Source organism: Bombina bombina, chromosome 5, assembly GCF_027579735.1.
Source record: "Bombina bombina isolate aBomBom1 chromosome 5, aBomBom1.pri, whole genome shotgun sequence".
NCBI lineage: Eukaryota > Metazoa > Chordata > Amphibia > Anura > Bombinatoridae > Bombina > Bombina bombina.
In genome coordinates, this window is record NC_069503.1 from 85,493,133 (window position 1) to 85,509,637 (window position 16,505).

Sequence of the window (16,505 nt, forward strand, 5' to 3'; positions counted from 1 at the left end):
TCTAAGAAATTTGGATCAATTCCGTTCACAATCTTTGGATTCAGAACATTGTTTCAGAAGGGTACAGAATTGGCTTCAAGATAAGGCCTCCTGCAAGAGATTTTTTCTTTCCCGTGTCCCAGTAAACCCAGCGAAGGTTCAAGCATTTCTGAAATGTGTTTCAGATCTAGAGTTGACTGGAGTAATTTTGCCAGTTCCAGTTCTGGAACAGGGACTGGGGTTTTATTCAAATCTCTTCATTGTACCAAAGAAGGAAAATTCCTTCAGACCAGTTCTGGATCTAAAAATATTGAATCGTTATGTAAGGATACCAACATTCAAAATGGTAACTGTAAGGACTATCCTGCCTTTTGTTCATCAAGGGCATTATATGTCTACTATAGATTTACAGGATGCATTTCTGCATATTCCGATTCATCCAGATCACTATCAGTTTCTGAGATTCTCTTTCTTAGACAAGCATTACCAGTTTGTGGCTCTGCCGTTTGGCCTAGCTACAGCTCCAAGAATTTTTACGAAGGTTCTCTGTGCCCTTCTGTCTGTAATCAGAGAACAGGGTATTGTGGTATTCCTTATTTGGACGATATCTTGGTACTTGCTCAGTCTTCACATTTAGCAGAATCTCATTTGAATTGACTTGTGTTGTTTCTTCAACATCATGGTTGGAGGATCAATTTACCAAAAAGTTCATTGATTCCTCAGGCTTAGGTAACCTTTTTAGGTTTTCAGATAGATTCAGTATCCATGACTCTATCTTTGATAGACATGAGACGTCTAAAGTTGATATCAGCTTGTCGAAACCTTCAGTCACAATCTTTCCCTTCGGTAGCCTTATGCATGGAAATTCTAGGTCTTATGACTGCGGCATCGGACGCGATCCCCTTTGCTCGTTTTCACATGCGGCCTCTTCAGCTCTGTTTGCTGAACCAGTGGTGCAGGGATTACACAAAGATATCTCAATTAATATCTTTAAAACCGATTGTACGACACTCTCTGACGTGGTGGACAGATCACCATCGTTTAGTTCAGGGGGCTTCTTTTGTTCTTCCGACCTGGACTGTAATTTCAACAGATGCAAGTCCTACAGGTTGGTGAGCTGTGTGGGGGTCTCTGACAGCACAAGGGGTTTGGGAATCTCAGGAGGTGAGATTACCGATCAATATTTTGGAACTCCGTGCATTTTTCAGAGCTCTTCAGTCTTGGCCTCTTCTAAAGAGAGAATCGTTCATTTGTTTTCAGACAGACAATGTCACAACTGTGGCATACATCAATCATCAAGGAGGGACTCACAGTCCTCTGGCTATGAAAGAAGTATCTCGAATTCTGGTATGGGCGGAATCCAGCTCCTGTCTAGTTTCTGCGGTTCATATCCCAGGTATAGACAATTGGGAAGCGGATTATCTCAGTCGCCACACATTTCATCCGGGCGAATGGTCTCTTCTCCCAGAGGTATTTCTTCAGATTGTTCAAATATGGGGTCTTCCAGAAATAGATCTGATGGCTTCTCATCTAAACAAGAAACTTCCCAGGTATCTGTCCAGATCCAGGGATCCTCAAGCGGAAGCAGTGGATGCGTTGTCACTTCCTTGGAAGTATCTTCCTGCCTATATATTTCCGCCTCTAGTTCTTCTTCCAAGAGTAATCTCCAAGATTCTGAAGGAATGCTCATTTGTTCTGCTGGTGGCTCCAGCATGGCCTCTCAGGTTTTTGGTATGCGGATCCTGTCCGGATGGCCTCTTGCCAACCGTGGACTCTTCCGTTAAGACCAGACCTTCTGTCACAAGGTCCTTTTCTCCATCAGGATCTCAAATCCTTAAATTTAAAGGTATGGAGATTGAACGCTTGATTCTTAGTCAAAGAGGTTTCTCTGACTCTGTGATTAATACTATGTTACAGGCTCGTAAATCTGTATCTAGGGAGATATATTATAGAGTCTGGAAGACTTATATTTCTTGGTGTCTTTCTCATCATTTTTCCTGGCATTCTTTTAGAATTCCGAGAATTTTACAGTTTCTTCAGGATGGTTTGGATAAAGGTTTGTCTGCAAGTTCCTTGAAAAGACAAATCTCTGCTCTTTCTGTTCTTTTTCACAGAAAGATTGTTAATCTTCCTGATATTTATTATTTTGTACAAGCTTTGGTTCGTATAAAACCTGTCATTAAGTCAATTTCTCCTCCTTGGAGTTTGATTTTGGTTCTGGGGGCTCTTCAAGCTCCTCCGTTTGAACCTATGCATTCTTTGGTCATTAAATTACTTTCTTGTAAAGTTTTGTTCCTTTTGGCCATCTCTTCTGCCAGAAGAGTTTCTGATTTATCTGCTCTTTCTTGTGAGTCTCCTTTTCTGATTTTCCATCAAGATAAGGCGGTGTTGCGAACTTCTTTTAATTTTTTACCTAAGGTTGTGAATTCTAACAACATTAGTAGAGAAATTGTGGTTCCTTCATTATGTCCTAATCCTAAGATTTCTAAGGAGAAATCATTGCTTTCTTTGGATGTAGTTAGAGCTTTGAAATATTATGTTGAAGCTACTAAGAATTTTCAAGACTTCTAGTCTATTTGTTATCTTTCCCGGTTCTAGGAAAGGTCAGAAGGCTTCTGCCATTTCTTTGGCATCTTGGTTGAAATCTTTCATTCATCATGCTTATGTCGAGTCGGGTAAAACTCCGCCTCAAAGGATTACAGCTCATTCTACTAGGTCAGTTTCTACTTCCTGGGCGTTTAGGAATGAAGCTTCGGTTGTTCAGATTTGCAAAGCAGCAACTTGATCTTCTTTGCATACTTTTACTAAATTCTACCATTTTGATGTGTTTTCTTCTTCTGAAGCAGTTTTTGGTAGAAAAGTACTTCAGGCAGCTGTTTCAGTTTGATTCTTCTGCTTATAATTTCAGTTTTTTTCATTATAAGTTTTAAACTTTGTTTGGGTGTGGATTATTTTCAGCGGAATTGGCTGTCTTTATTTTTTCCCTCCCTCTCTAGTGACTCTTGCGTGGAAGATCCACATCTTGGGTAGTCATTATCCCATACGTCACTAGCTCATGGACTCTTGCTAATTACATGAAAGAAAACATAATTTATGTAAGAACTTACCTGATAAATTCATTTCTTTCATATTAGCAAGAGTCCATGAGGCCCACCCTTTTTTGTGGTGGTTATGATTTTTTTGTATAAAGCACAATTATTCCAATTCCTTATATTTATGCTTCACACTTTTTTCTTATCACCCCACTTCTTGGCTATTCGTTAAACTGATTTGTGGGTGTGGTGAGGGGTGTATTTATAGGCATTTTGAGGTTTGGGAAACTTTGCCCCTCCTGGTAGGAATGTATATCCCATACGTCACTAGCTCATGGACTCTTGCTAATATGAAAGAAATGAATTTATCAGGTAAGTTCTTACATAAATTATGTTATATATATATATATATATATATATATATATATATATATATATATATATATATATACATATATATATATACACTCAGCAATGTAACAATCACTGAGCCTGGAAGCCTGTCTCAAATCCTGACACAGACTGCAGGGAATACACAGACATGCACACACAGCAACATACACACTCCATACAAAGCATATACACACACATGCACACAGTCTCAAATACACAGCAACACACACGCTGCAGTTTGCAAAGTATACAAATAAGTGTACACACACCTCACACAGCATACATATACAAGCAGACACACAATATTCACGCACATGTACACAGTCTCAAATGCACAGCAAATATATAATGAAAAAAAATATTAGTCTCTCTCTATAGCTTTGTTAAACTACATTAGATAATTTTTTATAACAAAAGAAAAAGTTTGTCCCCCTGTCAAATACAATGGGGACTACAGGCTGATTAATGCTTGACTGCAGTCAATAAAGATGACATATACTAATTGCCATATATCTATGCATCCTGCATGGTTTAAAAGATTAGTGTAAAGACACTTATGCAAATGGTTTCAAAACAGGTCATTTAACATCAGAATCACTGAGACAAATACTGCAGTCTTTCAGTTACTTTGTCCCTCTCTCTACATAAAACACTTTACTACTCCTTTTACTTCACTTTGATCCCTATGACATTTTGCGTCACTCTCCTCTCACACTTGGCTGTGTTTCTCCCTGCATTATGTTGTCCTCAGCATTCTCTCTTTCTCCTCACCTTTGCTTGTTCTGGAATTTGTATACAAGCCTGAGTAAAGCCCTCCAAATTCCCTTCCTCCCTTGTTCCTCCTTAGCACTGAGTACTCTGCCTCTGAGTTATCTCCCTGCCAGGAATCGCATTTCACCCTCAGTTGAAGGAGGAAGGAATGTGACAGTGTGTATGGGATTCGTATGATAAATGATACTACTTATAACTGTGCAGGATAGTGACATTTATGATTAAATTAACAAAACAGACCTTGCTATTGTTAGCCGGGTTTCCCATGGAGCAGGCAGCAGTATCAGCAGCAGCACTTGAAGATGCTCATTCCTGTGTCCGCTTCTGCGAACCAACATGCTGCTCCACGGTGCCTCAGTTACTTTAGCATGTGCAGCAGCATGTATCTGTTATTGGAGGAGTATTTGTGTCACGTGATAGCATAGGAGCCAATAGAAGTTTTTTTTACTAATTGTATAGCACTGAGTGGCTTGGGGACCACTCCGCAGGTAAAAAATGGCGCCAAAACAAAAAATAATGGTGCAATTTTGTTTGTACATTTTTTAAACAAATATGGAAAGACAAAAATTATTATTATTTTTTTTTATTTCAACATGCGCAGTCTCTCTCACTTCCCCTATCCCCCAGTCATTATTTGCCTTTTGTCACAGAAGGATGGCAGAGAAGTGTCAGAAGATTTCTTTGTTGTTCCTCAGGAGGGGTATATGCCCTTCTATATGGGACTGGAGTTTCAAGTAGTATTGTCAGCCTCTCAGAAAAAGCATTGACGAAAGTTAGATTCTGGAGATGCAGGGAGAGTCTTCAAACCCATCCAGACTACCTGCTAACAGCTCCTTAAGCAACCAGTGTTGATGAGTTTCACTGTCTGCTTTTTCTTCACTTAAGTCCATGTCAGGAGTGATGCTACAAGACTGTCACACTTGAGAGGCTGTGTTTATGTTCCACAGCATGGATTCTGGTAAGATCGTTTCAATTTTTACATCTGTTGAAAAAGCTAAAAGACAGGATCACAGTGTGGCTCCTTTTATCTTAAAAGAATTTTGGGTTAATGCCTTCTGGGGATTAATCAAATGTGATACGTTGATTTACGTTGCTTTATGTGAAGATTTATTGGGTTTATAGACTGTTGTTATGCGGTAATGGAACACACAGGTTTTTACTTTTACTTTGAACACTGCACAGCTTGTAGCTTGGCGTGCTTTTTCTCATAGCAGGGGTGGTCCTGTCTTGCGTACCACGTGACTGGGTGTGGTCACACTTTAGTTTTCCCTTTCCTGACCAAGCTAGCTGTCGGAGAAGATGTTTGTTTCTTTGTTGCCTGGGTCTAGGAGGTGGTGAGTGCCCCAGTCATTGGGAGTATAAAGGTGCCGTTTGTGAGAAATAAAAGATAATTTATTCTGTGTCCTAATGTTATTAGCGCCAGCTATGGAGGATTCTGATATGCTCAAGGGTACTCCCTCTATCCCTAACAGTAATAACGGTCTTTATTGTGATGAAGCCTTGGTTTGCCCACCCTCTCAACTATGTTCCATATGCATCAACAAGTTTATTATATCTAAGAAGGTTTAACCCCTTTAGTACTACTGAGCCGTCCACCTTTGAGGACTCGCCGTCCCATGAGGTGCATACCCATCAGTCATCTCCCTCATCACATGCAGCTTCCCATAGCACACCTGATCCTCCATCTGGAGGGAACCTTTAACCATCAGACTATACCACACAGTAAAAGACGGCAGTGTCTGAGGATCTTAGTGCTTAACCTCACCCTGCAAAGCGCAAGCGAAAGGTTAAACATAGCTTTCCAGTCCAGGGGTCATCCAGTGATTTATTAGATTTGTCTGTTTTTCAAATATCCAAGGATGGGTCACACTCTCTGAGTCTTTAGAGGGTGAACTTTCTGGATCGCAGTCTGCTACTGCTGCGGAGGAGGAGCCAGCCTTTAGAATTAAACTTGAACACTTACCTTTTCTTCTAAAAGAGGTTCTGTCGACATTAGAGGTTCCAGAGGCCAACTTGCCTGATGAACCATTGATCCCTAAATTAGACAGAGTGTACGAGGACAGGGTAGCACCGCTAACTTTTTCCTGTACTTGTAAAAATAACGAACAATATTAATAATGAGTGGAATAGAATTAGATCTTCCTTTTCCCCTTTTGTCTGCCTTTAAAAAATGATTCCCTGTCCCAGATTCTAAGATAAGGTGGATGGCGCTATCTCCACGCTAGCTAAATGTACTACTATCCCACTTGAAGATAGCTCGTCATTCAGAATGCTGATGGATAAGAATATGGAAACTTTTCTCAGAAAAATGTTTCAGCAAATGGGATACCTGTTTCAACCGGTAGCGGCTGTTGTCTTGGTTGTTGGAGCTGTGGCCTACTGGTGCGACTCCTTAGCTGATTTGATCAAGGTGGAGGGTCCCCTCGATGTTATCCAAGAAAGAATTAAAGCCTTGAGAATTGCCAATTCTTGTATCTGTGATGCATATTATTCGCCTGAATGCTAAGATTTCTGGTTTCTCAGTACAGACCCGTCGGGCGCTCTGGCTGAAGTCCTGGTCTGCGGACATGACTTCTAAGACTAGACTACTTTCCCTTCCCTTTAAGGGAAATATTTTATTTGTTCCAGGCCTGGACTCTTTATCTTCACAGTTACAGGGGGCAAGGGTGCCTTCCTACCGCAGGATAAAAAGAACAAATCTAAAGGACAAGGATCTAATTTTCTTTCCTTTCATTCTGAAAAGTCCCAATGTCAATAGACCTCCTCTAAGCCAGAGCAAACCAAGAGCACTTGGAAGCCGGACCAATCCTGGAGGTCATAGCTCAGGGATACAAGATAGGTTTCAAGTTTCATCCACCCAAGGACAGATTTCTCCTCTCAAGCCTGTCTTCCAGACCAGAAAAGAGGGGAGCCTTTCTAGGGTGCGTGCGGGATCTGGCCTCCTTAGGGGGCATTGTCCCGGTTCCTATCACAGAAAGAGGTTAGGGATACTATTCAAACCTGTTCGTGGTCCCAAAGAAGGAGGAAACTTTTCGCCCGATTCTGGACCTAAAGTGCTTAAACAAGTTTCTAAATGTCCCCTCGTTCAAGATGGAGACAATAAGGTTCATCCTTCCTCTAGTTCAGGAAGGACAGTTCATGACCACAATAGATCTGAAGGATGCCTACCTTCATGTTCCAATCCACAGGGACCACTTCCAGTTCCTAAGGTTTGCGTTCCTGGATCAGCACTTCCAGTTCATTGCACTTTCATTTAGTCTAGCTACTGCTCCAAAAATCTTCGCAAAGGTTCTAGGGGCTCTCTTGGCCATTGCCAGAACCCAGTGTATAGCAGTAGCTCCCTACTTGGACGACATTCTGGTTCAAGCACCATCCTTTCATCTAGCGGAAGACCATTCAGTATCTCTTCTCTCTCTTTTTCGAGCTCATGGATGGAAGATAAACTTAGAAGAGTTCTCTTATTCCAAGCACTAGGGTAGAATTCCTGGGTACTATAATAGAAATATCCTAATAGATATTGAGTCTATCAGACCAGAGACGTTGCAATCTAGCTTCGGCATGTCTTGCCCTCCGGACCTCCTTAAAGCCATCTCTGGCTCAGTGTATGGAGGTAATTGGTCTCATGGTGTCCAGCATGAACATAATTCCCTTTGCCAGGTTAATCTCAGACCTTTACAGCTGTGCATGCTGAGACAGTGGAACGGTGGTCATTCGGATCTGTCTCAACAGATTTCCCTGGACAGTCAGTCGAGAGAATCGCTCTCTTGGTGGCTCTGTCCAGATAATCTGTCCCAAGGGATATCCTTTCTAAGACCATCCTGGGAGATTGTGACTACACAAGTCTATCAGGATGGGGAGCTGTTTGGGGTGCCAAGAAAGCACAGGGCCTGTGGTCTCAGGAGGAACGCTCCCTCCCGATAAACATTCTGGAACTTCGAGCAATCTACAATGCTCTGAAGGCATGGCCTCTTATGGGTTTGTCCTGGTTTATCAGATTCCAATCAGACAATATAACCTCAGTGGCTTACATCAACCATCGGGGGAACGAGAAGCTCCTTAGCAATGAGGGAAGTATCTCAGATTCTGGAGTGGGCGGAAGCCCACAACTGTTCACTGTCAGCAATCCACATTCCAGGTGTGGACAACTGGGAAGCGGATTTTCTCAGCAGACAATCCATTCATCCAGGGGAATGGTCTCTCCATCCTGAAGTGATTGCGGAGATATGCAGTATGTGGGGGATGCCGGAGATAGATTTCATGGCATCTCATCTCAATACCAAGCTACCCAGATATGGGTTGACGTTCAGGGATCCTCAGGCAGAGCTAATAGATGCATTAGCAGTGCCTTGGGGGTTCAGTCTAATCTACCTTTTCTCGCCATTACCACTCCTTCCTCGGGTAGTGGCCTGCATCAAGCAGTAGCAGGCGTCAGTAATACTGATTGCTCCATTGTGGCCGTGAAGGATGTGGTTCGCGGATCTAGTGAGGATGTCATCTTCTCCTCCATGGAGGTTACCTTGTAGCAGAGATCTGTTGGAACAAAGTCCTTTTGTTCATCAAAATCTAGATTCTCTGAGGCTCACTGCGTGGAGATTGAATGATTAGTCCTTGCCAAGAGAGGGTTTTCTGAGAGAGTTATTGAAACTCTCATTCAAGCTCGTAAACCGCTTACTCATCACATCTATCATAAGGTGTGGAGAACCTACTTATTCTGGTGTGAAGAGCGTTGATTTCCCTGGCATAAAATTAAGGTTGCCAGGATTCTATTGTTTCTTTTGGCCAGTTCCCTGAAGGGACAGATTTTGGCCTTGTCTGTTTTACTGCACAAGAGGCTCTCGGAGCTTCCAAATGTTCAGTCTTTTGTTAAGGCTCTGATTAGGATCAGACCTGTGTTCAGATCTACGACTCCTCCTTGGAGTCTGAATCTGGTTCTTAAGGTTTTGCAACGGGCTCCGTTTGAGCCTATGCATGAAATTGACATTAAGTTGTTGTCCTGGAAGGTTCTTTTTCTACTGGCCACCTTGCAATGTGAGCCTCCTTATCTGGTGTTCCATTCTGATAAGGCTGTCCTACGTACTAAGTTAGGGTTTCTCCCTAAGGTCGTGTCAGACCGCAACATCAATCAAGAGATTGTGGTTCCTTCCTTTGTGTCCTAATCCTTCTTTTCTTTGAAGGAATGTTTGCTTCATAATTTGGACGTGGTTCGCGCCTTGAAGTTTTATCTTCAGGCTACAAAGGATTTTAGACGAACTTCTTCCTTGTTTGTTGCCTATTCTGGGATTCGTAAGGGCCAGAAGGTCTCTTTGACTTCCTTATTTTTTTGGTTAAGGAGTGTTATCCGCTTAGCTTATGAGACAGTGGGACATAAACCTCATCAGAGAATTATGGCTCATTCTACTAGAGAAGTGGCTTCCTCTTGGGCCTTTAAGAACAAGGCCTCTATGGATCAGATTTGTAAGGTGGCTACCTAGTCCTCCTTACACACTTTTTCTAAATTTTACAAGTTTGATGGTTTTGCAGGCTGTGGTGCCCTCAGATTAGGGTCCGCCTCTTTTTGTCCCTCCCGTTATCATTCAGTGTCCTCTAGAGCTTGGTTATAAGTTTCCCAAAAGTAAGGAATGAAGCTGTGGACTCTCCTTATATTAAGAAGAAAAACATAAATTATGCTTACCAGATAATTTAATTTCCTTCTGTATAAGGAGTCCACGGCCCCCGCCCGTGTTTCTCCGTTGGGCGGCCCCGTAAATTATATTTTTCTTCCGGCACTTTTTATACCCTGATATTTCTCCTAATGTTCCTTGTTCCCTCGGCAGAATGACTGAGGGATAGGGGAAGTGGGAGAGGTATTTAAACCTTTGGCTGGGGTGTCTTTGCCTCCTCTTGGTGGCCAGGTTCAGTATTTCCCAACAGTAAGGAATGAAGCTGTGGACTCTCCTTATACAGAAGGAAATGAAATTATCTAGTAAGCATAATTTATGTTTTTGGCTGATTTATATAAATCAAACAACCCCGACCGAAAGCTAAAAAGTATCAAAAGATCGCTGCTCCTTAGCCTTTCAAAACATCCCACACTGATTATTAGTCTGTGATTAAAACATCATACTCTCACCCCTCTGGTTGAGCAGGGCAGGGCTGTATGTGCATTTGCTTGTGCAATGTTAAATGTAGATGGTTGATGCCACCTCTCTTGCCCAGAATACAGATGTACTTGTTCCCTGGCTGAGAACATTATCCACCTGCACCTTGTTTAATGGGGCCCTATAACATGTTTTATTCAGTAATTAGTGGTTTAGTTTATTATAATGTGGACATTTTTACTTTATTTGTATTTTGTTATATTAATTTGTGTTTTACAGGTAAATCAGTTTTAGAAATGAACACAAAAAATAAGTCATTTTCTAAAGTGTAAATAAATAATATGATTCTTGTATTAAGATGGATTCCATTATAAAGAATAAACTTTCTTTATTTTTGTTATTCCTTTCCTTTTTTATGTAGACAAACACTTGAATAGTCCATATCCATCCTTCTCTACAGGAAGCACCAGTCCTATACTGCAGATTCCAAAAGTCTTAGATACTAATGACTATTCACAAACATTGGGAAAATCACAGCAGATATTTTATGGTGAATTGACAGGAACTGGGCAGTAATCATTATGTGCAGAGAGTAATTTAATCATCAAACAAAAGGACAACATTTATGCCTTATCTAGTGAAATGAATTTCCCAGAAGATAAACCACAAACATTTACTGACTTTTCAAAACATTTTAAAGAAGGGAAAAGTCTAAAGTCTAGTCAAATAATTCATACAAATAAGAAACCATTCAAATGTATAGAATTTGAGAAAGGCTTCACATGTAATTTGCATCTCCTTGAACACCACACAGTTTACACAGTTGTGAAACCTCACACGTGTACACAATGTGGGAGATGTTTCACAACTAAAGGAAACCTTAAGTATCACAAAAAGATCCACACAGGGGAGAAACCTTTCACATGTAATGAATGTGGTAGATGTTTCACATCAAAGGGAACTCTCATATCTCATAAAAAGACCCACACAGGGGAGAAACCTTTCACATGTAATGAGTGTGGAAAAAGTTTTGCACAAAAAAGTAATTTGAAAATTCATGAAAGGAGTCACACAGGAGAAAAGACTTTCACATGTACAGAGTGTGGAAAAAGTTTTACACAAATAAGTCAACTGAAACGTCATGAAAGGATTCACACAGGAGAAAAACCTTTCACATGTACAGAGTGTGGAAAAGGATTTACATATAAGAATAATCTGAAAACTCATGAAAGGAGTCACACAGGAGAAAACCCTTTCACATGTACAGAGTGTGGAAAAAGTTTTACACGAATAGATTGTCTGAAAACTCATGAAAGGATTCACACAGGAGAAAAGCCTTACACATGTACAGAGTGTGGAAAAAGGTTTACACAAAAAGATCATCTGAAAAAGCATGAAAGGAGTCACACAGGGGAAAAGTCTTTCACATGTACAGAGTGTGAGAAATGTTTTACAGAAAAGAGTGATCTGAGAAAACATGAAAGGATTCACACAGGAGAAAAGCCTTTCACGTGTACAGAGTGTGGAAAAAGTTTTACACAAATGAGTAATCTGAAACGTCATGAAAGGATTCACACAAGATAAAAACCTTTTACTTGTTTCAAAAGTTGAAAAAGGTATCCGATGCCAGTCAGGTATCACAACACCACCAAACATTTACACATAAAATAAACTTTATATGCACAGTGTGGAAACCTTTTAAAAATGATCCTAAAGAGGGCAAACTCTCTAAATAGAAGTGTCAAAAAAGATCCTATTGTAAATCCCAGCTACCAAATCTCCATACTGGAAGTGCTCTCCTGCTGTCCTTTGTTTCTCTATATATGTGCACTTCAGTTTCTCTCATATAAATGTGATAGAATCCAAACACCACACAGGAATTTACAAATCTGCCCTCATACTGACCAGTGTACACAACCATTCACCACCAAAGCACCCCCACTGTTGTTTATTAATATGCCAGTGTTAGGAGTTGTACATTTTGTTTTACATAGGGGAGAAAATAATTTACAGAATAAAGGTGTCTTTATATGAATAGAGTGTTAGAAAATGATATAAACAAGAAGATCAGTCTCAAATTATTGACATCTGGGAGATATATTTAATGTGCACATCATGTGGATAAACCTTTTCTTATAGCAATAGAAGCTTAGCATTGTATATATACCAGAGGAATTACTGATAGGAAATCAATTTTATTTAATGAGACACTATGGGCTAGATTACAAGTGGAGCACTAATTTATTGCGCACCCATAAACGGGCAAATTTGGCTATTTGCAGGTGCGCAATAAGTAATCAGCTATTACAAGTGGATGATTTTTTTTTCTACCGTGAGCTTGTGGTAGCAATTAGCACTTATAAAATAAAGAGATCAGATCTCAGGTTAATTTTATAAATGTCTACCAAATGTTACTAAATGAAGTGTTCGTTTTCTTACTTAGCAGTTTTTGGGAGCTAAAGTCGCCGGCTGTGAGTTGTTAAAAAAAAAAAAAAAAAAAACGGCACTGAAAAGTGTCTTTACATTGTGGTCTATGGGAACTGTGTGTTCCCTGTAATTATATGCTTATATACATTTATATTATTTGTTATAAGTATATACACATATTAACACACAAACATATATATATATATATATATATATATATATATATATATATATATATATATATATATGTTATATATAAGCATAGACATATACATTTGCTGCCATTGCTTGTTCTCATGCTGTGCCTCATGGCATGAGAATGAGGCTCCCATTGGAGCATATGGAAGTGTGCTCTCATTTTGCGCTCCATTTATAATCAAGCCCTATATCAGTAACTGGTACATTTGTGATCATATGTAAAGGAACAAGTCATCCAGCACTTCCAATAATAAAAGACCTTTATTAATATTTCAACATGGGTCAACAAATAACTGTAACTTTTTGGGCCTAGCTCAGCCCTTCCTGATGCGTGAGAGGGCTGAACTATGCCTGAAACGTTGCAGTTATTTGTTGACCCATGTTGAAATATTAATAAAGGTCTTGTATTATTGGAAGTACTGGAGGACTTGTTGCTTTACATATGATTTGAGACTTGGGGGCATATTTATGATTGTGCGAGCGGACATGATACAATGTAGCGTATCATGTCTGCCACACATCGATAAATGCAGACAGCTGGTGAACTGCTGGTGCAAGACCGCCCCCCTGCAGATTGGCTGCTAGCAGGGGGTGTCAATCAACCTGATCGTATTTGATCGGGTTGATTTCTGTCTGCGGCCTCAGAGCAGGCAGACAGGTTATGGAGCAGCGGTCTTTAGACCGCTGCTTCATAACTTCTGTTTCTGGGGAGCCTGTTTCCGTATGGAGCTTGATAAATATGCCCCTTGGTAAGTCTTCTCCGGGCACTCTACTTAACAAGTGCTGTTCCTTTCATTTGATTGTTTACATTTGTGATCACAATGAGTTTAATTTAAATGGCCACTATAACCTACATGTATACTGGGTATGTAATATGTATGTCATGTGATCATAATCAGTTTAATTTAAATGGCTACTATAACCTACATGTATACTGGGTATGTAATATGTGTGTCATGTGATCATAATCAGTTTAATTTAAATGGCTACTATAACCTACATGTATACTGGGTATGTAATATGTGTGTCATGTGATCATAATCAGTTTAATTTTAATGGCTACTATAACCTACATGTATACTGGGTATGTAATATGTGTGTCATGTGATCATAATCAGTTTAATTTAAATGGCTACTATAACCTACATGTATACTGGGTATGTAATATGTGTGTCATGTGATCATAATCAGTTTAATTTAAATGGCTACTATAACCTACATGTATACTGGGTATGTAATATGTGTGTCATGTGATCATAATCAGTTTAATTTGAATGGCTACTATAACCTACATGTATACTGGGTATGTAATATGTGTGTCATGTGATCATAATTAGTTTAATTTAAATGGCTACTATAACCTACATGTATACTGGGTATGTAATATGTGTGTCATGTGATCATAATCAGTTTAATTTAAATGGCTGCTATAACCTACATGTATACTGGGTATGTAATATGTGTGTCATGTTCTGTAACTTGATATTATGTCAGATGTTTTCATGTTAGTTAGAAGCCACAAGAACTGATAATAGCACATACTGTATATATAAAGGGAACATTATATGTCTGATAAATCCCTTTGTATCAAGAGCACAAGTGTTAGGTATATTTATACCATTGTGTGCATATATCATGTAATGCTGCTGTTTACTATATAATGATATACAATGTTTTTTCTGCAAATAAAAAGTGATTGGAATCCAGACCAGTATTTTGCATTTTTTTGTCTAATTAAAAACAAAATATCAGCGTGAACCTTGCTAGGTTTTCTATAAGTAATTTCTGTTTGTGGGGCATATAAAAATCTTTATTCAGAATGTCATGAACTACTGATATACCTAATTTGTGTGGTATGTTAGAGTATAAACTACTGACATCACAAGTACACCAGAGGTATTTGTGATCAGTGTTGTGAATAGTGGATAGTTTTTGTAACAAGTGTGTGGTGTCTTTAATATATTATAATAAATTTGATACAAATTTTTGTAGATAAAGATCTACATGGCGGGATAGGGCGATGGTTAGACAATTAACTCCAGCTTTTATAGGTCTTCCTGGAGGACGGATAAGATCCTTATGGATCATTTGGAAGGTGGTAGTAATGGGCTACATCAGGATGTTCTATATACATTAAGTTTTTTTGGGATTTGTACAGTATGTTGTTATTGTAACCGCCGTGTATTATATTTTTCAAAAGTGTTCAGTAATGTGTAGTAGGATCCCTATCTAAAACAATGTAATATTCTTTATCATTAAGAATTCTTTGTGCTTCAGATATGTAGTCTTCAAAATTCTGTATTACTATTCCACCTCCCTTGTCTGCATCTCGTATCACTATGTTTTTATTGTCTAAAATTTTCTAGTGCGCATGTTTCATTTGAGGACAAGTGGAAGATTGAAGTTGGTTTGTTATTAATCTTCAGAACATTCTTCCAAGACCAGTTAGGCATAGAAATTTGCTTATATATTAATATATATTGAGTAAATGGTATGTGCTAGTGTTAATAATATATATTGTGTAACTGTTATGTACTGGTGTTAGTAATATCTATTGTGTAGCTGTTATGTGCAAGTGTTAGTAATATCTATTGTGTAGCTGCTATGTGCTAGTGTTAATAATATATTGTTTAGCTGTTCTGTGCTACGGTTAATAATATATATTGTGTAGTTGTTATGTGCTAGTGTTAATAATATATATTGTGTAGCTGTTATGTGCTAGTGTTAATATCTATTCTGTAGCTGTTATGTGCTAGTGTTAATATTTAATGTGTAGTTGTTAAGTATTAGTGTTAATATATATTCTGTAGCTGTTATGTGCTAGTGTTAATACTATATATTGTGTAACTGTTATGTGCTAGTGTTAATAATATATATTGTGTAGCTGTTATGTGCTAGTGTTAATAATATATAATGTGTGGTTGTTATGTACTAGTGTTAATAATATATAATGTGTAGCTGTTATGTGCTGGTGTTAATAATCTATATTGTGTAACTGTTATGTGCTAGTGTTAATAATATATATTGTGTAGCTGTTATATGCTAGTTTTAATAATATATATTGTGTAACTGTTATGTGCTAGTGTTAATAATATATATTGTGTAGCTCAGGGCTCGACAAACCCAGGAGCCAGGGAGCCACTGGCTCCTTGAATTTTATCCCTGGCTCCTAACTTTTTTAGTTATTCTCCATATATCTATATGCAATTACCTCTGTCTGGCTCCTAAAAATATGTCTGGCTCCTAAATATTGTTACTGGCTCCTAATTTTTAAACAGATTTGTGGAGCACTGGCTGTAGCTGTTATGTGCTAGTGTTAATAATATATATTGTGTAGCTGTTATGTGCTAGTGTTAATATTATATAATGTGTAGCTCAGGGAATTAGGAGATCCAGAAAGGGAGGAGCTTGGCAGGGATTGCAAGCTTGGCGCTCAAAGGTGTTGGAGAGCGCACCATCCCTTATCGTGCTGACTGATCCATAGGTTGAGCCATATACAGCCCAGCCAGGAGAAAGCCCAGTGAGAGCGGGTGAACATGCTGGACAGCTGACTGGAAAGCCGCAGGACCAATTCATCAGGGTCACAGTGATGGGGCTGTTTGCCAGCAAGGAAAGCAAAGCACCACTT

General features: G+C 39.2%; 1 protein-coding gene across 1 annotated transcript in view; it reads left to right on the forward strand.

Annotated features, from left to right (window-relative positions):
* LOC128661339 (zinc finger protein 721-like) overlaps window positions 1–14,583 on the forward strand; it is a 167,198-nt gene extending 152,615 nt beyond the window's left edge. Inside the window, exon 4 of the mRNA XM_053715602.1 lies at window positions 10,832–14,583. Coding sequence (XP_053571577.1) covers window positions 10,832–11,836 — 1,005 coding nt within the window. The 3' untranslated portion in view covers window positions 11,837–14,583. The remainder of the gene's footprint in view (window positions 1–10,831) is intronic.
* Window positions 14,584–16,505: the final 1,922 nt, after the last annotated feature.